This window comes from Sorex fumeus, unplaced genomic scaffold (genome assembly GCF_029834395.1).
Source record: "Sorex fumeus unplaced genomic scaffold, SorFum_2.1 ptg000007l, whole genome shotgun sequence".
Classification (NCBI taxonomy): Eukaryota; Metazoa; Chordata; class Mammalia; order Eulipotyphla; family Soricidae; genus Sorex; species Sorex fumeus.
Window position 1 is genome coordinate 45,155,388 of NW_026606064.1, and position 22,914 is coordinate 45,178,301.

Here is a 22,914-nt window from a genome sequence, read left to right on the forward strand (position 1 = left end):
TTTGGCATATTTGGTACGCCACGGGGAGTTTGCCAGACTCTGCCCTGTGGGCAGGCTACATTCGATAGCCTGCAAGTTTGTCCAAAGTAGGAATAAGACAATAAGATGTCATAAAAAAGTTCTGATAAGACTGCACTGTTCTCGTCCGGGATCTGGATTTTATAGTCTCTGAGTCTTGGCCATTGATGGGATTACATGGCGCCAGGGGGCCAGGTGGTGGGTGTGACCCCGCCTACTGGAATTTGGAGGATCTGGGTGGAGGATGCTCGACTCCAATTCGAGTAGGCTTGGAGGTCTCGGCCCCGGAACCCGCGTGGCTTTGTCCCTCTGCCAGTACCTTCATGTGTGCGGAGAGTGGTCTCAGCATGGTGGTAGCTGGTCCTGGAGGTTTTCCGCTGCCGGAGCCCTGGTCGGGGCGGGGAGGAAAGCTCAACCCGCTCCCCTCCAAGGGGCTCCGGGAAGGAACACCCAGGCGCGGGGCAGAAGACTGCACTGTTTTCGTCCGGGATCTGGATTTTATAGTCTCTGAGTCTTGATTTTATAGTCTCTGAGTCATATTTATAACAAATATGAAATATGGGCTGGAGTGATAGCACAGCTGTAGGGCGTTTGCCTTGCATGCAGCCAACATGGTCGACCAGAGTTCAATTCCTCCGCCCCTCTCGGAGAGCCCAGCAAGCTACCGAGAGTATCTCACCCGCACAGCAGAGCCTGGCAAGCTACCCATGATGTATTCGATATGCCAAACACAGTAACAACAATGTCTCCAATGGAGACATTACTGGGCCCACTCAAGCAAATCGATGAACAACAGGAGGACAGTGACAGTGACAATATAAAATATATTATTTACAGCCTGCTATTAGGGAAGGCTTGTGTGGTGGTTGGGAAAATTGGAAATAATGGGAAGGTGCAACAGTGGTGAGATTGGTGTTAGAATATTGAATGCAATAAATCAATAATAAAAAAATAAAAAGAGGGCTGGAGCAATAGCACAGCAGGTAGGGCGTTTGCCTTGCATGCAGCCAACCTGGGTTCGATTCCTAGCATTCCCTATGGTCCCCTGAGCACTGCCAGGAGTAATTCCTGAGTGCATGAACCAGGAGTAACTCCTATGCATCGCCGGGTGTAACCCAAAAAGCAATAAATAAATAAATAAATAAAATAAAAAGAATCTGCAAGTCAGAGCCTGGATACTAATACTGAACATTCAGCTAACATAAGCACCCTGCTGAACATTTTCCACTGTGTAATTTTTCTTAATAATTATTGGAAGGAGTTTACTGTCTTCATGGTTACCAGAGTGGCCATTCTCCCATTCCTCAGAAAGGTAAGTGATCACTTCAAGTCAGGGTGCATTTGGGCCAGAAAGCTAGCTCAAAGGAGTGGAGTGCATGCTTTGGAGTGCAGGAGTCCTGAATGTGAAACCCTGAATAGCATGGTCCCCTGGGCCATGCACCCTCAAAGAGCAACTTCTGAGCATTGAACTGCAAAAGATCCTGAGCACTGTCATGTGTGATCCAACAACCTCCCCATCACCCCTCATATACAAAGTTAGGGTGGGCTAGAAGATTTCCTGGATGAGAGCCATTTGAGCTTACCCCTGAGAGTGTGGCATGATTGAGACAGAGCAAAAGGAGGTGTGAGACTATAGGCAAGGGAGCCAGCCAAGTGGGAGCATTTGTCAATTATCCACTGCAGAAGCAGTTTTCAGAAAACTTTCAATTGTTGAAAATGTTTCAGATAACTGGAAGATAGTAAAGCAAACTTTACATATGGAAAAAAGGAAGGAGCCAGAGAGATAGTAGAAGGGTTAAGGTACATACTTAGCATGTGACTGACCCCAACTTCAATCACTGACACCACATGATCAAGCACTGCTGGATGTAGCCCAGGAAATACCCAAGTACTTCTGGGGTGGCCAAGCACTGGCCAAACTGGCCAAAAATAGCCAGGATGGCACCCCACCACCACCACTGACCATAATCAAACCTAGGCTCAAGCCTGTGCTCCAGTCCTTTGAGGCATCTCCAGAATCCTACGTGGTTTTTAATGGCTATTTTATTATTTATATATTTGCTTATTTATAAAAGTAAAGTAAAGTAAAGGCCCTCCCGTTGATCATCAATTTTCTCGAGCAGGCCCAGTAACGTCTCCATTGGAGACTTTGTTGTTACTGTGTTTGGCATATTGAATACGTCACGGGGAGCTTGCCAGGCTCTGCTTATTTATACAGTAGGTAATTTTTTAAATCAGATAACGGACAATTTCTATGAACAATTTCTTACTCTGTGTAATACATTCTAAAGGAATTACAGGGGAGCAGAAAGCACAAAGAGCTGGAGCACATATCCTGCATGCAGAAGTCTTAGGTTTTATTCCTGTCACCACATGATCCCCTAAGTGCCCTATAGAGCTTAGCACCACTAGATGTGGCTCCCCAAAACAAATTGGGTTTTTTTCCTAATTATCTTAGGTGTGATAATGACATCATGCTTATGTAGATAACTCTATTTGTAGGGAATAATTCTAGTATGAGAATAATTCCAGAAGCATTATTTATTTTCATTATACACTGGGATTTCTAGGACCACACTAGCAGTGCTTAGGGGATATTCCTGGCTCAGTGCTCAGGGGACTATATCAGGGATCAAACCCAGGTCAGTCACATGGGAGACAAGCATCATTATGTTTCCTATAGTATCTCTTTGGCTCCTAAAGTGCACATTTTAACCAAATATTAATCAAAGTTTATGGGAGAAAAAATTGGGGGGCGAGGGGTGCATGATGATCACAAAACATCAAAACATTTACCTTCTATGCAACCTTTTCCCAGAAATACATGAGGTGACAGGAACCCCCACAACCATGGCTGGGAGTCAGTCTTAGTAACTATTAAAGAAAAAATCAAAGGAAGGCAAACTCAGAGAGATGTTGTTAAAGAAAACCAAAAGAAGGAGGGTAGATTATATGATGCTTGACAATACTGTGGAGAGTCTCAAGACTACATGGGAGGAGTCTGAGAACAAATTTTATATTTGTAAACCACTTCTGTGAAGAGATAAAAATAAACAAATAAATAAATAAATGAGAAAGAGGGGAGAGAAAAACAGAAGGGAAACCCCCCATGTGTAGCATTTGCTGATCTTTATGACAAATGCCTGTGCTACTGCCAAATTCAAGACACCAATGTGAAGACAGAACTGACAAAAGATGACCACAGTCATCTCTCAAGAGCCACTAAGGGGAGCGTATGGGGAGCATATAATATTAATTTGTCCCAAGAGTCCAGCCAGTAATTATACACTAAAATTTCAAATAATTTTTGCAAAGTGGGGCAGGGCTGGGGAGTCAGTAAAACTTACTTCAACAAAATTAAGCAAAGTATTCTTTACAAGAAAAATAAAGCTTTGTCTTGGCTTTTGGGCCACACCCAGCAGTGCTCAGGAGATACTCCCAGCTCTGTGTTCAGGACTTACCCTGGCCATGTTCAGACCCAATGTGGTGCCAGGGATTGAAAATAGGGTGGGTGAGATGCAAAGCAAAAGACTTAACCTTGTACTATCTCTCTGGCTCCTAAATGTGTTTTATAAGAAATGGATTTACTTGTTTCCCTTGGTTTAGCTATGAAGATTTATGTCACAGCAACAGACACACTGCTAGTTTACTTTTTTACTTTTTTGAGTTTCCTCTCCCCTCCCCATCCCCCTTATTTTTGATGATGTTGCAGTGGCGAGGGCTGCACAAGCTCCTATATTGCAGGAGAGTGTGTACAACACTGTTCAGTGTATTTTAATAAACCAAGCTGTACACCACCCTAATTGTAGTGCTTGCATCTGTGCTCAGGGGTTGGGCAGATGGGTTACACACTTAGTTGAGGCACACATGGAGGTGGGGGCTGAAGAAGCGGGGGCGGCTGCTACAGTGTTTACAGTGTTCACTAGGGTGTGCAGTCCTGGCAATGGCTCTCACACTTTTAAATTTAAATTTTTAATTTTTTGTTTTTGTTTTTGGGGACACACCTGACTATGCTCAGGACTTAGTCCTGGCTCTGCACTCAGGGATCGCTCCTGGCTGTGCTCAGGGGACCATATGGGATGTTGGGGATCGATGCCGAGCCAGCTGCATGCAAGGAAAATACCTTTCCCACTGTACTATCTCTCTGGCCCCTTTAAATTTTTTTAAAAGTTGTGAGAGATTCCCAATCCTTTTCCTAGTTCTTGAGCACATTTTGCTGTGATACAGGTGGAAACTGCATCCCCAGCAATTATAGACAGTAGAAGTGCCAGGATCAAACAGCAGAGCTATCAGGATTGCACCATGGCGCCTTGGGATCCTGGAGATCTGAACTTGTGACCACATGGTGGATAACATTGGGTTGCCCTTTCTTCTCCTGCAGGGAGCTTAGGTTTATTGAGTTACTCCCACAACAGTGCCCCTGAGGCACACCCAATTCCAATAGGCACTAACTAATAATCCTCTATTGCTTTTCTCTTTCCTTTATGCCATTTTCATGGTTTTGCATAGACAGAGGAAGATAGTTTATGCTATCATAACATGCGAGTTAATTGACTCTGAAATAATATTTATTCCTGGGTATCTGTCATATTTACCTGACTTAAGCCTCAATTGCCTTTACTTTCTAACACGCCCAAAAGAAGGGTCCCAATAAGGGACAAGGATGGACCCAGGGCAAGCTGTAAGCTACCCAGGCATTGGAAAATGACAAGCTAAGTGCCATAGGAAGTACAATAGAGTACGTTCATGGACAAACTCTGTCATGTCCCAAAAAGAAGTAACTAATTAAGGACCCTTCTGGGGTTAGGAAAGACTCAGCTGGCCTGAGGACTGTAGTCTGGACTGTAGACTGTAGACTGCAGTCTGGAATATACAGCGAGATGTCCCCAGGAAGAGGCAACCTTTAAGCTTTATATATCTCTTACTGTTTTCATACAAAAGGACTAGAAATATTAGTAAAAGTAGATCATGAACGATCGGTTTGAGGCTCTTCATGTTCCCGGAGCGAACAGATGCCATTGGGCTACACTAGCACGCGACAGGGACAAATGGAGACGTTACTGGCACCCGCTCGAGCAAATCGACAACTAATGGGAAGTTAAGTGATTTAAGTGACTAGCTGAGGAAAGGAGAAAGCAATACACCCTAGATGGAATCCCGCCCTTGAGTGGATCTCCTAGTAATCTAGAGATTTTGTCTTTAAACTAATTTCCTAGAACTTCCCCTGAATCTATTTGTTGTTATGACAATGTTCAACCCCACCTATGTACACCCTCACCCTTCATGATCTCTGTATAACCATGCTATTAGGAGGGAGAAGGGAAGAGGTCTAATTAGGCTAGGGAAAAGGGAAGAGAATGAACTAGGCTTGGGAGAAAGGAAGAGAAATTATTATACTGCAAGGGAAGAGGTTGAACTATGCTGTGGAGAAAGGAGAATTTACTATACCTTGGGCTGGAGTGATAGCACAGCGGTAGAGCGCTTGCCTTGCACGCAGCCAACATGGCCAACTCGAGTTCGATTCCTCTGCCCCTCTCGGAGAGCCCGGCAAGCTACCAAGAGCATCTCGCCCGCATGGCAGAGCCTGGCAAGCTACCTGTGACATACTCGATATGCCAAACACAGTAATAACAAGTCTCATGATAGAGACGTTACTGGGCCCGCTCGAGCAAATCGATGAACAATGGGAGGACCGTGACCGTGACCGTGACTATACCTTAAGGGAAAAGATCAAACTACCTTGGGGAGGAGAGAGAAAAAAAAAAACTTCTTTACTAACTAGCCTGGGACCCTGTTTTTCTGTTCCCCTGGTCCTTCATCTGTCCGTTGCCATGGGCCAGGTAGAGGAACGGTTCTCTGCCACCGAACACTCTTGTCCAGAGCACCCACACTTCACTGAAACTCACAACCACACACTCACATGCAAGGCTCTAAGCCATTGTTTCTCAATCTTTTTCTGATCTTGTTTCTGATGGTCTCCCATCTTACTGGTTGGGTCCCCATTTATGGAATTTTCACCTGTGGGCTCCTTGGACCATCCTGGAGTTCCACAGAGGGGCACAGATCCCCAGTTAAGAAATTCTGCTCTAAGTCACTGTGTTATTCATTCCTTCAGGTTCCATCCTCAAACTTCTACGATTATATCACATTTTCCGTCTTTCCTTCCTTTCTTTTTTACTTTTGTTCCCTTTTGGGGGGGGGGGGAGGGTGAGCTCACCAAGCAGTGCACAGGGCTTACTCCTGGCAGGGCTCAGGGAAACATGTTCAGTGCTGGGGATTGTACCGGGTCAGCTGCATGCAAGGCAAGTGCCCACTCACTGTACTATCTCTTCAGCCCCATGTTTGTATCACATTTTAAAAAAGTTAAATCAGGGCTAGAGACAGGTCAATGGGCTGGATAGAGATTATACTTTGCATGTAGGAGGTCTGGGTTCAATCCCCTGAGTATTGCCAGAGCCGACTCCCAAGCACAGAGCCAGAAAAAGTCCTGATCACACCAGTAGCACTGTAGCACTGTCCTCCCATTGTTCATCGATTTGCTCGAGCAGGCACAGTAACGTCTCCATTGCGAGACTTGTTACTGTTTTTGGCATATCAAATACATCATAGGTAACTTGCCGGGCTTTGCCGTGCGGGCAGGATACTCTCAGGACTTGCTGGGCTCTCCGAGAGGGATGAAGGAATCGAACCCAGGTTGGCAACATGCAAGGCAAATGCCCTACCCACTGTACTATCGCTCCAGCCCATCACACCAGTGTGACTCATAAGTAAAAACTTATACATAAGTAAAAACTTAAACTAGGGGATAGAGACCTAGTACAGAAGTTAAAGTTCTTGCATTTGGCTGACTAGGGTTCAACTGACAGTATGGTACATAGTTCCCTGACCATGATCATTGAGCACAGACTGAGTACAATGGGTGTGGTTCAAAAACAAGCAAAAAAGGAAGATTCACAAAACATTAAATCAGAGTCTAGAGAAATAGTGCAGTAATTTAGAGAGCCTCTTTTACAATTAAATTAATTTAAAAATTTAAAAAGAGGCGCCTAGAGAGATAGTATAGGGGTAAAGCCCTTGCATGCATGTTGTCAACACAGGTTCAATCCTGGGCACTACATATGGTCCCCTGAGCATCACCAGGAGTGATGAGTAAACTCATCTCAACACATATAGAGCAAGGAGTAAACCCCGAGTACAGCTGGCTATGGCCTAAAAAACAAAACAAAAAACACTAAGGATGAGGAGATAGGGAAATGAGAAGAGGATAAGAAGTGAAAAAGCTAGGGCCAGCAAGACAGCTCAACCAGATGGAGTATATGTTTTACATGAAAGAGGCCAAGGTTTCATCCCCAGCACCTCATGGTTCTGATCACCACTGGGATTGACTCCTGAGCATTGAGTCAGGAGTAAGGCCCTGAGCACTGCCTTCCCAAAGAATAAGCTAAAGTTTTAATATCAACAGGTATGTCAAAGATTTTTTTTAACAAGAAATAAAAGCATGAGTATTTTGTTATTTTTAATTTTTTATTGAATCACTGTATATTACAAAGTTATTGACAATTGTCTCAGGCATACAATGTAATATGAGCATTTTATTTAAAATATGAAGGTCATAGGCCAGACAGGTAGTAAGTCAAGCATGTAAGACACTTCCCTTCTACGCAATGGACCCAGGTTCAGCCTCCAGCACCTCACACTGCCTCCCAAGCAGTATGACTCCTAAGCTTGGAGCCAGGAGAAAGCCCTGATCAGAGCTGGGACAGGCCAAAAGAATTATAAAGGAAACAAAGAAGAAATATGAAGTCAAATTATCAGAAAGTTAAAACCAAAAAAGATAAGTTATAGCAAAGTCTATCGGGCACAGAAATCCACCATGAAGAGAAGGCAGAAAATGACTGGTTTTTAGGTCTTGTAGTACCTTTGAACTTAAAATACACACATGCATATGTGTACACAAATGCTACTTAGGCAAAGAGGAGGAAAAAAGAGAAAATTCAGACTACTGAATTTGCCAATGGGTACTTTTTTTATCAATCTTTGCTCTAGAATCTATTGAAATAACAGAAAGAAGATAAAAATAAATCTAAGGATCTGTAAATGTAGCTCAGCAGCACGGCATTTGCTTTGCATGTGTGAGACCCTGGGTTCAATTCCCTGCATAATAAAAATAAAATGAAATTTACTAAATAGCTCATTTATGGTCTGTAGTGAAATTCAACAGGTATTATGCATGCTTTGCACAGAGGTCTGGATTCAATTCCCTGCACAGCATGGTTCCCCAGGAACTGAGCTGGAGCAGACCCTGAGCACCACAGGGTATGGCCCCAAAAGCTAAATAAATCTACATCTCTCCTGTAAAGACCAGAGAATGGGAACGAAGAGATAGTACAGTGGGCAGAGTGATTGCCTTGCAAATGATTGACCAGGGTTCAATCCCTGGCACCTCATATAAGACCCCAAGCAAAGCAGGAAATGATAGCTGAACTCAGAGCCAGGAGTAAGCCCTGAACATGACTGGGTGTAGCTCAGAACCCAAAAGAAATAAAAAAAGAAAAATTATAGGAGAAGGGGAGAACATATCTCCAAGACAGAAGTTTCTGGATGACAGGGAATGGTTAGGATCAGATTATAAAAGCTAATGTACTTGATTTAAAAAACCCTATGAGGGAAATCCAAAATGGAAGCTTTGACAGCAGAGCCCCCAGCAAGTCCCCAAAGCAACGCCCAACTCCTTTTCTACCACCAAGCTGCCAGCAGTCAAGACTCACTCTACAAGAAGGGATCATGGACACTTAGCACTCCTCCCGGCTGACCAAGGAGAGCAGAGACTGGGAGAGGAGCCAGCATCATGCAACCACCAGGGAAGATGTCCTTTGGGACGAGTTTTATTAGCTCAGCTCCACCTCTATGGAAACAACCATCTCATTCAGAGCACCTCCAGACCATGGCACCTCCATGGTCAAACAGGGAGCTTACAGCAGGCAGTACGGTAGCCCCTCAAAGCACAGCGGTGAGGTTCATGATGAAGAATCCTTGAAATCAATGCCTTACTGAAAAGCCACTCCTTTCACTTTTGCTGGAGAATCCCTGAACTTTCCTGGGTTCCTTGAAAAGGTTTCTTTTGGGGGATAGCCTCCAGAGAGTGTCAGGGGACACTGGAGTGACACATGGTAACCTGGGCCAGTGAGTGGTTCAAAGCTTAGGCTCAAGGATGTGAGCCTGATTGGGCACAGAGGTATTAGGGATCATCAGGCTCACCCCAGTGGTGCTTAGACCATATGGTGCTGGGGTCCAAATTTGGATCCTGAGTATGCAAAGCATGTGCACTTAACTAGAGTTCTCTCCCAAGCACCATTTCAAGATCTTTCTCAACTATTTCTTAACTAAGATTCCCCACCAAACCTCCCCTTAAATTTCTTTCTCTGCCCCCCTTCCCTTTGTTTCTGTTGACAGTGCAATAACCCAGGTCTTAAACTTTAACTGGGCTGTGGTGTTCATCAATGTAGTAGCTTATCTTGTTGCAGTGCCTACACCACACACTTGGCTGCCATGTTATTAGGGACAGTTCCCATATTAGTTTGCAGGGCTGGAGGGGAGGTCACTTAGCTCTTGCACATTCTGCTGTTTGTTGTGGTTCGCAGAGTATGCCTGATGGGGACTCACATTCCCAGTCACTGTACTTGCACATTTATACTTGTGGTGTTCATGAATTGCACAAGATAGTGGCAGGTGTGTGCCAAAAATCAGGGGCCAGAGCAATAGTACAGCAGGCAAAATTCTCACCTTGCATGCAGCCAACCCAGGTTTGATCCCAGGCATTCCATATGGTCCCCAACCATCGCCAGGAGTAATCCCTGCGTGCAGAGCCAGTAGTAACTCCTGAATACCACTGTACAGCCCAAAAACCAAGACAGAAAGAGAGGTGGGGGGATGGGGGAGGGAGGGAAAAAGAAAAAGAGAGAGGGAGGGAAAGAAGAAGGAAGGGAAGGAAGGGAAGGATGGGAGGGAAGAAAAAGGGAGGAAGGGGAGAGGGAGAAAAACGGTACCTTCACTGCAGTGTCAGAGATCACAGATAGCTGAGTCACTGGGACCCTACTCAGCCCATGTGGACAGTACCTGCAACTGAAATCATGACCTTGGACTTTTAGCCACTGAGCCACATGCAGGGTTCCTTTTCAGTAAATATCTTTCTTATATAAGTTAATTAAAGTCAGAATCTGTTGCTCACAATGAAAAAGAAAAAAACCCTACAATACAAAAAGATGGTTACATGAAAATAAGTATAACTACAGAGACAATGTATTTATATATTCATATTACATTAGTATACTATTGGAGAGTATGGGCTTCTTGTTTGGGGGCCACAACCAGAGGTGCTCAGGGCTTTCTCCTGGCTCTGTGCTCAGAGAGCTAGTACAGGGATTAAGGTGCATACAGCTATTCCTAGTTTGATCCTGGCACTATAGATGGTCCTCTGAGCCCTGCCAGGAGTGATCCCTGAGCAAACAGCCAGGAGTAAACCCTGGGCACTGCTGGGTATGACCCAAAATCCAAAATAAACAAAAGAAAAGAAGCTAAATATTAATCCACAACTCTTCTCTAATTTTTTTAGACCATACCGAGCAGTACTCAGATGCAACTGTGAGCAGTGCCGGGGGACCATATGGTACAGTAACCCAGGCCGCTAAAAGCAAAGTATTCCTTCCCAAATCCCAGCAAAACACAAGCTGGACAACCTGCAGTGTTGAAAGGTTGCAAGGAAATAAGCATGTTGACACACTGTTGTGGGAATGCAATTGGTAGTATTCTGGAACATGTTTTAGTAGTAACACCCAGTACATTTTTCACATTTGTGTGCACTAAAATCAACCTTTCCAAAAGATTTTAAGACGTGCATAAAAGCATATGTATAAAGATATTCTCTGAAGCATGGGGGGGGGGGGAGGTTAGAGAGGAGGAAAATAATTGTGTATATGTCAATCAGAAGAAAAATTTACGCAGCCATTAAAATGAATGAGTAAACCTATGGGTACCTGTATTTTTAAAAAATCCCAATCAATTCTACTAGGTGGTTAAAAAATAAACTCTTAGGCTCTTAGGTTGTGTGTGTCCCTGGCATGTATTAGTCAGGCCAAAAGCCCAATAAAAAAAGCAAACGAATGCACATTACTCACTCGGAGTAGCCGCTGGCTATATACTCTATACACAGAGCTATGGACAGGCATTGGGATGTCATAAAGATTTTTCACTTACAGTCCTGTCGCAATTTAATGAAGAAAAAGGTGTAAATTTACGAAAAAGAGACTACAAACTGCAGTATTGAGAGAGTGACTGGGGTGGGGAGAGGAAAAGATGGTATTTTTCACTCTAGACTCTGAAACTCAAAATTTCTCAGCAGAGGGGCTGGAGTGATAGCACAGCAGGTAGGGTGGTTGCCTTGCACGCAGCTGACCCGGGTTCGATTCCCAGCATCCCATATGGTCCCCCGAGCACCGCCAGGAGTAATTCCTGAGTGCATGAGCCAGGAATAACCCCTGTGCATCGCTGGGTGTGACCCAAAAAGCAAAAAAAAAAAAAAAAAAAAAATTCTCTCAGCAGAGAGAAATCACACACATGAACCTACGTTTTAAAGACAAATGCCATGAATCCCAAGTTTTTTTTTTTTTAAATCCTAGCAAGTTTCCAAGTCACAGTGAAAAATAAGGTAAGACATCCTTATGGAGTCTAAAGGAGTCCAGTTCTCCTTCACCACGTAACGAAGGCTTACCTCAAAAGAATATTATTTCTTCTGGAATATTCCCATCACCTTCCAGACCGGAAAGTTCCAAGCCATTTGCACCACTGTGAACCCCACCCTAGTAGGAGGCAGTCGTCACGGGTGGGGCCGCTTTTTTAGGATTTTAATGTTGGTTAACTGCAATAGGCAGTTGGGAACTGTCCAGTTTCTCCCAAAGTGACTCACTGAAAAAAAAAAAAAAAGACAAGTCACGCGCCCGGTGTCATAAACGGTGTCTTTTATTGAGAGTGCCGGAAGGTATTAAAAGATTCGTGAAAGAGACGTCAGGGCACCGAACGCTAAAGCATCCCGAATACAGAGGACTAGAAAATCTCGGCTCACGTCGGGCCGCCGGGACGCGGCGTGACTTTGCACAACGCCACGCTCGAGAGCGCAAACACGGCCGAGAGCGAGGGAGGACGCGGGGACGCGCGGGGCTGAGGGGGGCTGAGGAGGGCCGCCGTCCGAGGGAGGGCTGGAACCACCTCCTCAGAAACCTGGCCCGCGCGGACCAGGAGGCCACGCACGTGCGACACTTCACGAGCGACATCCCTTAGTCGCGCGGGGCGCCCCGCCCGGCCCGGGAGGCCACGCACGTCGTGACGCGCGTTCGCTAGCAGGCGTCTGCCCTCCATTTTGTCTCCCGTCTCGTCTAGAAGCTGCGGGGCTGTTTTCAAGTTAGTCAGTACTGAGGGAGGCGCGCGGCTCTTCGCAGAGAGCTGGCGCTAGGGGATACGCCGCAGCCAGTGAGGAGGTGGAGCCGCTAGTGGCACCCGGGGCTCGCCTTGGGGCCGGAAGGACAAAGGACACGTAGGGGACGCGGGCCACGAGCTGGTGCCGGCCCACTTCCGGCTCGGCCGGCCTAGGTCGGGGAGAGGGGGGGGAGAGGCAGGGCCGGGCTGCGGGGCCCGCGCGCAGGACAAAGCGGCCGCGGCGCGCGCCCGGCGCCCGTGCACGCGAGCACGCGAGCACGCGGACGGCGGTTGGAAATGGCGGTTGGGCGGAAGGAGGGGGCTGGGGCGAGGCGAGGCGCAGTCTCGAGGTGCCCGCCGCCTTTCGGCCCCGCCCCGTCGCCTGGGAGGATGGCGGAGGTGGTTTCGCTAACTGTTCCTTCGGTGCTCCCTACCCTCCGGTGTGGGGAGACGTTAAGAGAGAGTTGGAGACCGGTCCGGTGAACAAAGCCGCCGGCGGTCAACCTACAGCCCGGGCCCAGTGCGGCCATTGCCGAGTCAGAGCCATCCCTAAAATGGCGGCCGGGGCGCGGGGCGGGGCTACTGCGGACTTCCGCTCAGGGCGGCTCGGCCGGGACGGGGCGGGGCTGCGGGCGCCGACTCGTGCCCATGGCGGCCGCGCAGGAGCCGGGCGAACCCGGGAAGGGAAAGGTAATCCGAGCAGCGGCGGGCGCGTGAGTGGCGGGCGGGGGCGCGGCGTAGCGTGGGGCGCGGGCGGAGGCAGGAAAGGCCACGGCCTCTGGAGCGGGGAGACCCTCGGCGGATGTACGTAGCAGTTTTTGGCTTTTCTGCCATCGGTGCACTTGAAACAGCCCTCTCTCACTCCAGACCTTGCTGTTTTAAACTAAATTGCCACGGCACAGGTGAAATTAAAGCCTGGTCCTTCCTGAACAGTTGCCAATACTGCCTCCTTCAGCACGAACAAGTATTTTGCTGACCGGGAACTTGCACGGTAATTTGCTAGTATGTTAAAAGCCCCCGAGGATACGTGCTTTCCTTCAGTGTTGCATGCCTGCCTCATAGCACTTAACGTAGGAATCAGTAAATGCATCTTAATACTGATTTGATTCCAATGAAAATTTATTTATATTCAGGTGACTTTGTCCAGAGCCTTAGGAATGAATGACATTTTCTTTGGCCTTACTTGCTCTCCACTAAGTGGAGTGTGCACTATTGTATGGAACCAGTAGCTTTCACCACCCTCCGTTCCTGCCTCAGACCTATGTTCAACTCTCCGCTGACCTGTGAGCGGGATCATTTCACACCCTGACGTAAAATCCAGATGTTGGGGCCCAAGGGATAAGACAGTGGGTAAGGTGCTAGCCTTGCGCGCACACACCACCCGGGTTTGATCACCGCAACACATACTGGAATGCACCAATATTCCGTTGTTGTTAAAAAACAAATAACAAAATAAAAGATCCGATTATTACAGACTATTTAACTGCAGGAAAATTTCCTAATTATTTGGCCTGGAGTGTAAACCCCTTCTCTAGACCCTAACTGTTCAACTTGACTTCCACACTTCGCTTTTCAGAGATACTAAATTATTTCTACTTTAACCTGGAGGGTTGCCTAACCTAAGCAGGGCACTGTTTTTGTCCTGATCCCCTTTACACGTTGAACATACTATATATGTAATGCCTTTTAACCTAAATTTTACTCTCCTCCTCTAGGACTCCTTAATAGCAGGGAATCCATTCACAACTGCAGTACAGTGATGTTCAAGGAAAATTATTTTTGCTTGGATCAGTTATGTACTTTATTGACTGAAAGCCCCGTGTGCCAGAATATTCCTAATCTAGTCTCCACTTGGATGTTTTTCTGGGGGCTTTTCCATCTAAATTTGGCCAAGATAGATTACCAGATAGTTATTATAAACAAATGTTGGATAAGCTTCCATACTTTTTCAATTTGTCCACTATTGGTAGCTTTTCTTTTTTCAATGTGTTTGGAATATACTTAGGGAAACAAAAACTTTCCTTTGTTTGAAATTTCCCAATGTAACTTCACTAAATTCTTTCATCTTTGGAGATAAAACTTGACCTGTAAGAGATCTTAAGGGTAGTTTAATCTGTTGAGAATTTAGAAATAATTCAATTTGTAAAGCTCAAATGTCTAAATTAAATAATATCAGTGTCAATAAAACTTAAGGATAAATGAACTGATCACTGCCAGATATGTGGGGCAAAGTTTAAAGAAAAAAAGGGGGGGGCATGTAAATCAGTTGCTCTTGAGCCATCAAAACCCTATTGTCAATACTCTAGGAGCCACAGGGATAGTACAGTACATAGGGTATTTGCCTTGCATGCAGCACTCCCAGGTTCCATCCCTAGCACCACGTATATTGGTCTCCCCAACATGAGTAGTGATTCCTAAGCAATCCAGGAGTAAGCCCTGAGCATTACTGGATGTGCTTCTAAGGACCTCTTCCCTCTCAATTTTTTCCCCAGTGATAGTACTACTACAGTCTAGGAAATGGGGCTATTTGGTTGTTAGAATAACAAACCTAATACAATCACGATCATCTATAGATTGCCTCGAGCAGGCCCCAGTAACCTCTCCTTCGTCCTAGCCCTGAGATTTTTCAAAAAGTGCCATATTCAAGGCTCTTTCAGGGTTAGAACGAGACCCATCATTGTCACTAGTATTTGGCATATTGGGTATGCCACGGGGAGTTTGCCAGACTCTGCTGTGTGGGCAGGTTACATTCAGTAGCCTGCCAGGTTGCCCAAAGAAAGAATGAGATAAGATGTCGTGCAACAGCATATGCAGCTGCACACTTCCGGGAGCTGGGTTTTATACTCTGGGTCTTGGCTGTTGATGGGATTACATGGTGCTGGGGGTGGGGGGTGGGGGGCCAGTTGGTGGGTGTGACCCCTGCCTACTGGAAGAGGGAGGATCTGGGTGGAGGATGCTCAGCCCCGATCTAAGCAGGCTTGGAGATCTCAGCCCCAGGACCCGCATGCCTTTGTTCCTCTGCCGGTACCTTCATGCATGTAACAAACCTAAGGAAGGGAATTATCAAGCTAACATTTCTGACAGAGCTAGCTTTAAGACTCGTTAAGAAACTAGAGGTACAAAATGTGAAATTTGTTATGTGACTTCCAAGAATGCTTGTAGGCAAAAATTCTCAAGTCACATTCAAAACCAATATTATGTACTAAATAGGAGCTCCCTAGTTTGATCAATACTGTACAGGCAAAACTGCGATCCTTATAGACACCCAACACTGCATTCTACTAGATGAATCAAGGACAGAATAATTTTCATTTTCTGGGGTGGAGAGGGAGTTCAAAGGGCTGAGTCCATGCTTTGCATGCAAGGGGCCCAGGTTCAGGCCCCAGCACTGGGGCCAGAGTGATAGTACAGTGGGTAAGATATTTGCCTTGCATTGGGCCAACCTGTGTTCCAACCCCAGCATCCCATATATAGAGAGGGATGTAACCTAGAGTAACCTAGCACTGCTAAGTCATACCAGAAGCAAAATTTCATTTTCTGACCCAGACCAAAAAAAATATCAGAAATAGGCTTGCCAAAGGAATGGCCAGTGTGCCTAACCTAAGATTACGGGGAAGGCGGTCTAAAGTAGAAAAGGCTCCAGCATAACTGAAAACCAAAAGGTTTTAAGAAAACAAAACTTGGGGCTGGAACCACAGTACAGTGGGTAGGATGCTTACCTTATATGCAGCCGATCCAGGACTGATCCAGGATTGACCCCATATGGTCCCATGAATTCACCAGAAGTGATCCTTGAGTGCAGAGCCAGGAGTAAGCCCTGAGCACCAGAGGTTGTGTTCCCCCTCCCCGCCAAAAAAATGAAACTCAACTGAGTAAAATCAAGAATTTTAATAAAAATAGAGAGCAACGTGATAGCTTGGCAGGAAGATGAAAAGTGGTTTAGTTCAGCACATGCTTTTAAAGGTAGGTCCTTCCAGACTTGCTGATACATTGGACTTCAGCTTGATGAAGAAAGGAATTAAGAACGATTCCTGAATTTATCTGAAAATTGGCTGATAATGAATTAAAATTTTTTTTCATTTTCCGGTTTTGGGGCCTCTCCTGGTAATGCTCAGGGATCTTCCTGACAGTGCTTACAGGACCATATGGGATGCAGGGATTGAACCCGGGTTGGTCACATGCACAGCAGACACCCTACCCACTATAGTCTCTCTCTGACCCATGATTTTTTTAAATTTTTTGGTTTGGGGGCCTAGTGATGCTAGGAAACTAGTGATGACTCCTAGTGATGCTTAGGGATCACTTCTGGCAGTGCTGGCTAAGTTCTAGGGATTGAATCTGGGCCTCCAGCATGCAGAACATGTGCTCCAGTTCTTTGTGCTACTTCCCCGGCCCCACCGTATTTTTTCCAACAAAATATAGATGAATGAGGCTGACAAAAAAGACCAGGCTTTGGTGTATATAGATTAGGAAGTTATAAATAACCTCGAATTAAATATCTCAAGGTGCCTAGAAAAAGAACAGATGAGGTAATAGGAGTGGAGAAAGGTGTTAACACTTAGAGGCTATGAAAAGTGAAGATAGCTACAGAGCTGCCAGGGTGGCCTAGTGAAACAAAACCAGAGGGCCAGAGAGAGTGCAACAGGTAAGGGTGCTTGCTTTGATTTCCCAACATTCAGTATGGTCCTAGAGCACTGCAGAAGTGATCCCCAGGTGCAGAACCAGGAGTAAGCCCTGAATACCACCAGGTGTGGTCCAACATCAAATAGAAAACCAGGAGGTAATATTTGAAGTTACATAAAGGAAATGTTTTAAGAGCTGGGAGAGAAAAGAACTGAAAAGCATGCAAGTTCTCCCTACCCCCAGCACCACAGGTTGTTGCCTGGTGACCCAGTACACCTGGGCCCAAGCAGCACTTCACGTTGAACCATCCATCCACTGAGAGATTATCACAGGGAGTGGCCCCAGGACTTCTGGGGAATCCCCCACCCCAAGTTCAAAACCTTTGTTCTCCGTGAGGGGATCACCCCCACAACGTTCAGGGATTACTCCTGGCCCTGTGCTTAATTACTCCTGGCAGTACTTGGGGGACCATGTAAGATACCAAGGATTGAACCCGAGTCTGCTGTGTGCAAGGCAAATGCCCTACCCCCTGTAGTATCTCTCCAGCCCCTGAAGTACAAAACTTTGTTCTAGAAGGTTTTCCCAGGCCATCTCCCAACCCCCTCCACCCCTTGCCCCAAGTGAGATCAGCCCCAGTGCTGAGTAGCTCCCCAACACCAGCGGATGTGGCCCTAGCATCCACCTCCACCAGCAAAATAAGTTGTGTATTTTGTAGAGAGGAAAAGCCAATAAAACAAGTGGAATGGGTAAAACAGGAGAAGCCAAGTTGTTGAGTCAAGGTCACCTGCATAAATAGGGAGAGGGGACAGGCCAGTTTGTGCACTACAACCAGAGTACGTGCAATGGTGCACACTGGAAAGATAGGAAATTCGATGTCCCTCACTTGATCTATTCCCTATAAATTATAAAATTGAAATTCTGGTTCCAAAAAAGATAAAGCTGAATCCTATCAAAGAAGTAAAGCACTTTCCTAAACCCAGGCTTAAAGATAACTAATTTTCAAGAAGTTAAATTTCCTTAGTTTGAGGGGATTTGTTAATGGCAAAGCTAAACTTTATCTTGCTTTAAAGTGTTACATGGTGCGGTGCTGACAGTAATTACACCAAGTGCATCAGGGTAAAGCCAACCTGAGTTCATCCCATTATTCCCAGCATCGCCAGTAATACAGTGCAGTCTGGAGTAACCCCTGAGCATCGCAAAGTTGTAACACCCCAAAGGTAAAAAATACCTTAAAAGAAGTTAATATCCTTGCTTACTATAGATTTCTTTTCAAAGGGACTATGATTTACAATTTTTATAAAATTCTATGGATAACCATATAGTTAAGTGTACTTTCTAAAAAGTATGGAATATGGTGAAGGCAAATTCTTACAGTCTTTCATTATGCCTGCTTTTATAAGTTACTGGGAGGCCAGGAATACTCATGAGAAATCGTGGTCATATAAAGGCCTGTCACATTTGCCTTGCATACAACTGACCCAGGTTTATTCCCAGGTACCATATCTTGTTCCCTAAGCAGCTTTGTTTGTGAACCCAAAAAAAGGGGGGAACGGGAGAAAACCCATAAAGAGCTGGCCTTAGTTCCACCCCCAGTACTTCATTCACACCATTTACAGTCCACCTGAACACAAATAACGAGAACGGTAAAAACCCTATCAGCTGCTTGGTTTTGTTACTGGATCACACCTAGGGGTACTCAGGGACAACTACTACACAAGTGGGGGGAACGAAGGAAGGTGATATGCTCTAAAGTGGTGCTTGGGAATAAACCCAAGATTCCTGCATTCAAAGCATATGCCCCAACCCTAAATACATCTTCTCTAGATGTTTGGTACAAATTGGTTAAATACGATGAATATATTTACTTTGTTCTATTACAAGCGTATCTTAAAGATGCTATTGGTTTGGTTCTAGATTATCTGCTGATAGCGCAAGTCATACAGATTCGTTCCTCAGTGTGTAACAGCAGTTTCCCTTACATACAATGACTGTCCATTGTGACAGACACTTAACACATGCTGTTAAAATAACTGAGGCCATGAACTGAAGAGATAGTCCAGCAGGAAGAGTGATCTGCACACAGGTGATCTGGGTTTGATCCCCAGCATTATATACGGTTCCCCAAGCACCACCAGGCATTGATCCCTGAATGCAAAGTTGAGAGTAATCCCTGAACATTCCCCCTCCACTGAGTAGTCTCCCTCCACTCCCCAAAAATTAGTGGATTCAAAAATGACAAGTTTTGGGGGTGACAGGAGTCCTTGCAAAACTCTAGCCTTCATGCAAACCTTTTTTTGCTATACTCAAGGATTACTCCTGGCGGTGCTCAGGGGACTATATGGGATGCCCGTAGGGATCAAACCGCAGCTGCAGTCAAGACAAATACCTTACCCACTGTACTAGGACCTCATGAAAATCTTTTAGATGAGATTGCAAGGGCCAGATAGTACAGCAGGTAGGGTCCTTGCCTTGGGTGCACACGGGTTCAATCCTGGGTGCCCAAGTGTAGGTCCCTAGGCCTGCCAGGAATGATCCCTGAGCACAGCCAAGTGTGACCCCAAAACAAAAAGTGAGGTTGTAATTTGTTTTGAGGATGACAGTGATGTTTAGGATCATACTCCTGGTTCTGTATTCATACATCATATGCAGTAGTGCATTTTATCTTGTCAAGGATAAAACCTGGATAAGTGCATTAGTAACAATACATCTGAGTGGCCTGTGCTTAAGAAATTTATTTTTGAGCCAGAGTGAGCAGTGCTCAGAGCTTATGTTGTGCTCAGAATCAAACTTGTGTCAGCTACAGGCAAGGCAAATTCCCTCTCGTTGCTCTATGAGAATATAGGATGGCATGTGTTTGCTTGCAGTTGGCCCAAACTTGAACCAAGTGGTACTTAGCACTTTTGTGGGGGGTCCACACCCGGCGATACACCATGGTTACTTGTCTGGCTCATGCACTCAGGAATCACTCCTGGTAGTGCTTAGGGAAACTGAACCCAGGTTGGCCATGTGCAACGCAAACGCCCCACCTGCTGTGCTATTACTCCAGCCCCAGCATGTTTTTAAGATGAGGAACCAACAGTACAGTTAGTAGGACATTTGCCTTGATTCCCCCATGCCGTATGGTCCTGAAACCCACCAGAGGTATCTCTGACCACTGCTACAAGTGACATTAAAAGTGGACTGGAGTGATAGTGTAAAAGGCTATGACAGTAAACTACCCACAAATCATTTCTGAGTTATGTTAAATATTTCCCTTGGAGTATGAGTTAAAGCAGAACATACCACTTCTGTAAAAGCCAACATTTTAAAGTCTGGGGGTGTGATTCTGTGATGAGATACCTAAGGCAGGTGAGGTAGTCTGATGCCCAGTATCCCCAGCACACGGGGTAAGTACAACACAGGCAGGGTGCATACCTAATAAATACTGCTCCATGCCAGTTTTGCAGCTAAATCATGAGCCCCACTCTGGAGGCCCCTATAAGCAGGTACGGTTGAGGAAGGGGGACTGCTATATGCAGAGTTGGACATGCGCATATTTAAAGTTTACATGCCCCATGCATTTGGAACCTTGGGCTGGATCCCCAGCACTGCATGCTCCCTACTCCCCACCCAGTTATAAACATTTAGATTGGCAAATATTTTATACAAAATACTTACAGCATTAGGTAATACCACAAGAAAGGTCTGCAAGATCCTGAGCAACATTCCATACTTGTGGGGTCCAGTTAAAAGAACTTAAGCTGTCTAAAGATGCCCCGTTTTCTACTCAGGACTTCTGTCCACGTGTGAATGCCATTTTTGGTTCCCTGGTATATCCTTACATTAAAACCTACTAAACTAACTTGTTCAAAAGTTCTGCTGTGTTTAGGAGGCAATCTTGGTGTAGGGAAATAAAGGGCAAAAAAGCTAGTAAAGATACAACTTGTGCTTTATTGAGACAAACTGATTTATTTTAGCCAGGCAGTAGAAAAGTGCCATGCCACTCCCCTCTCCCGATCCACTTGTGTCCATCTTTTATGGTTCAGAAGACCATAATGGGATGCTGGAGACTGAACCTGGTTGGCTGCATGCAACCACTGTATGATAGCCATCATCTTCATCCTTAACCTTCATTTTCCCCTACTTTATCCCTTAAAATTCTTCCCAATCCTATATTGCATATTAATTAGTTCACTTACAATAGGGCTGGGGATGTGAACACAAGAACACTGAAAGGCTAGGGTTTCTCATCCAACAAAAGCCCTTTGGACCACCTCCCCAGACTGTTACAATAAAGTGTGCTTCCAAACCCCTGGAGTACAGGTAAGAGTAGCATTCATTGTCTAGACACACAATTAAGGCGCTAATGATTGTTTTAATTTTAACCGAGGAAACCAAGTTCCAATCAAAAGATTTAAAGGAACTTTAGTGGTGTAGCTCAACCTTTTCATTAAAGCTCTAGAATGTATGTTATTTGTGTAAGTGGCAGAGCTGAGACTCAACTTCAGCTCTAGATTTCAAGTTCTTTTCATCATGTTGATGTGTGGTTTAAATAAAACAAGAGTAATATAACTTCGTAATATGCAAGAAAACAGACCAAAATACACCATCCACATTCACATGAAAAATTGTTCAAGTAGTAGCAAGTTAACATGGTGCTATTATAAACAAACATGGTTATCAGAACAACCTATTCTCACTTCTCAAATTCTATAGTTGAGACTGTAATTCAATTCACCCATAAACTCTTAAAGACCTAATCACACCTAATAGATTCTGATATATGCCAAGACAAGATCAACTGACTGATTGTAACATAGTACATGATCTAGTTTGATCTCTTTATATCAGTATTTCATTGTTGAACCTAGCTTATTTTTAAATCCTAGCCCTTTAAGCTCCTAGGAATTTTAGATGTTGAAAACACCCCCTGTGCACGGGATTCATTATTATATGGTTCACTTGGATCTGTTGTGGCCGGCCTTGGACACTTTTTGCTAACTAGTAAGTATTATTTTTCTTTTGAGAAAGATTTTCTGCATGAACATTTTCTCTTTATGAATGAAAATAATTAGTGCTTATGCTTTCTTTGACAGGTAGAATTAAAAGATCATGTGATGTTGGATTAGGAGGATTTATCTTGGTTACTTTAGGATGCTGGTAAGTTTTTTAAGTATTAAAGATTTTTAAATAACTGGTAATCTAATTCCAAAGCACATGTATGGTCTTCAGAGTAAGCTTAATTTGAGATTCCCATCTTCTGTAAGTGTAGATTTCGTACAAATCGTTTTTGTTGAAATCCATATAATCTTTCCAAAATTACCACCAAAACATTGCATATCTTCAGTGCCAGGGTAGTCATCTGAAAGCACTCCCACAGCTGCACCTATGGAAATTTCTAATAGCTGTGATTTTTTCTCTTTATAAGGTTCCACTGTAGGTATTATTATGCAAAGCAAAAAATTCAGGAAAGAATTGCCAGAGAAGGAATTAAAAAGAAGATTTTATATGAGAATACCCACCTTGATCCTGAAAGAAAACCAACTGAAAAAAACAGCAGCAGCTAAGCAAAAAAACCAATATACAATTCATTCAAGTTCAGCATGAAGAGCTTGCAAGCAAGGACACAGAACTTTCGTGTATCATAATAAAGCAAATAAACTATAAACTTATTTTTCACATAATTTGGGCTTACTGCACATCTATTTACTATAGCATGAAGTATATGCATGGTCATAAAGAGTAGGAATTAATGCCATCCCAGGTACAGTAGCTTCCAATTGAAATTTTCAAATGAGTGAATACTCAGGAGATAATAAAGGAATC

General features: G+C 44.8%; 1 protein-coding gene and 1 long non-coding RNA gene across 2 annotated transcripts in view; one reads left to right on the plus strand and one right to left on the minus strand.

Moving 5' to 3' along the window:
• The window catches only part of LOC130044609 (uncharacterized), a 29,528-nt gene extending 17,029 nt beyond the window's left edge, over window positions 1–12,499 (minus strand). Inside the window, exons 1-2 of the long non-coding RNA XR_008795460.1 lie at window positions 12,391–12,499; window positions 11,786–11,979 (exon numbers count right to left, since the gene is read on the minus strand). This is a non-coding gene — a long non-coding RNA (uncharacterized LOC130044609). The remainder of the gene's footprint in view (window positions 1–11,785; window positions 11,980–12,390) is intronic.
• Window positions 12,500–13,099: 600 nt separating this feature from the next.
• Window positions 13,100–22,772, plus strand: LOC130044565 (cytochrome c oxidase assembly protein COX20, mitochondrial). The gene is made up of 4 exons (XM_056137279.1): window positions 13,100–13,176; window positions 21,978–22,092; window positions 22,185–22,248; window positions 22,517–22,772. The coding sequence occupies exons 1-4, from the start codon at window positions 13,135–13,137 to the stop codon at window positions 22,653–22,655; spliced, it is 360 nt and encodes a 119-aa protein (XP_055993254.1). The 5' UTR covers window positions 13,100–13,134; the 3' UTR covers window positions 22,656–22,772.
• Window positions 22,773–22,914: the final 142 nt, after the last annotated feature.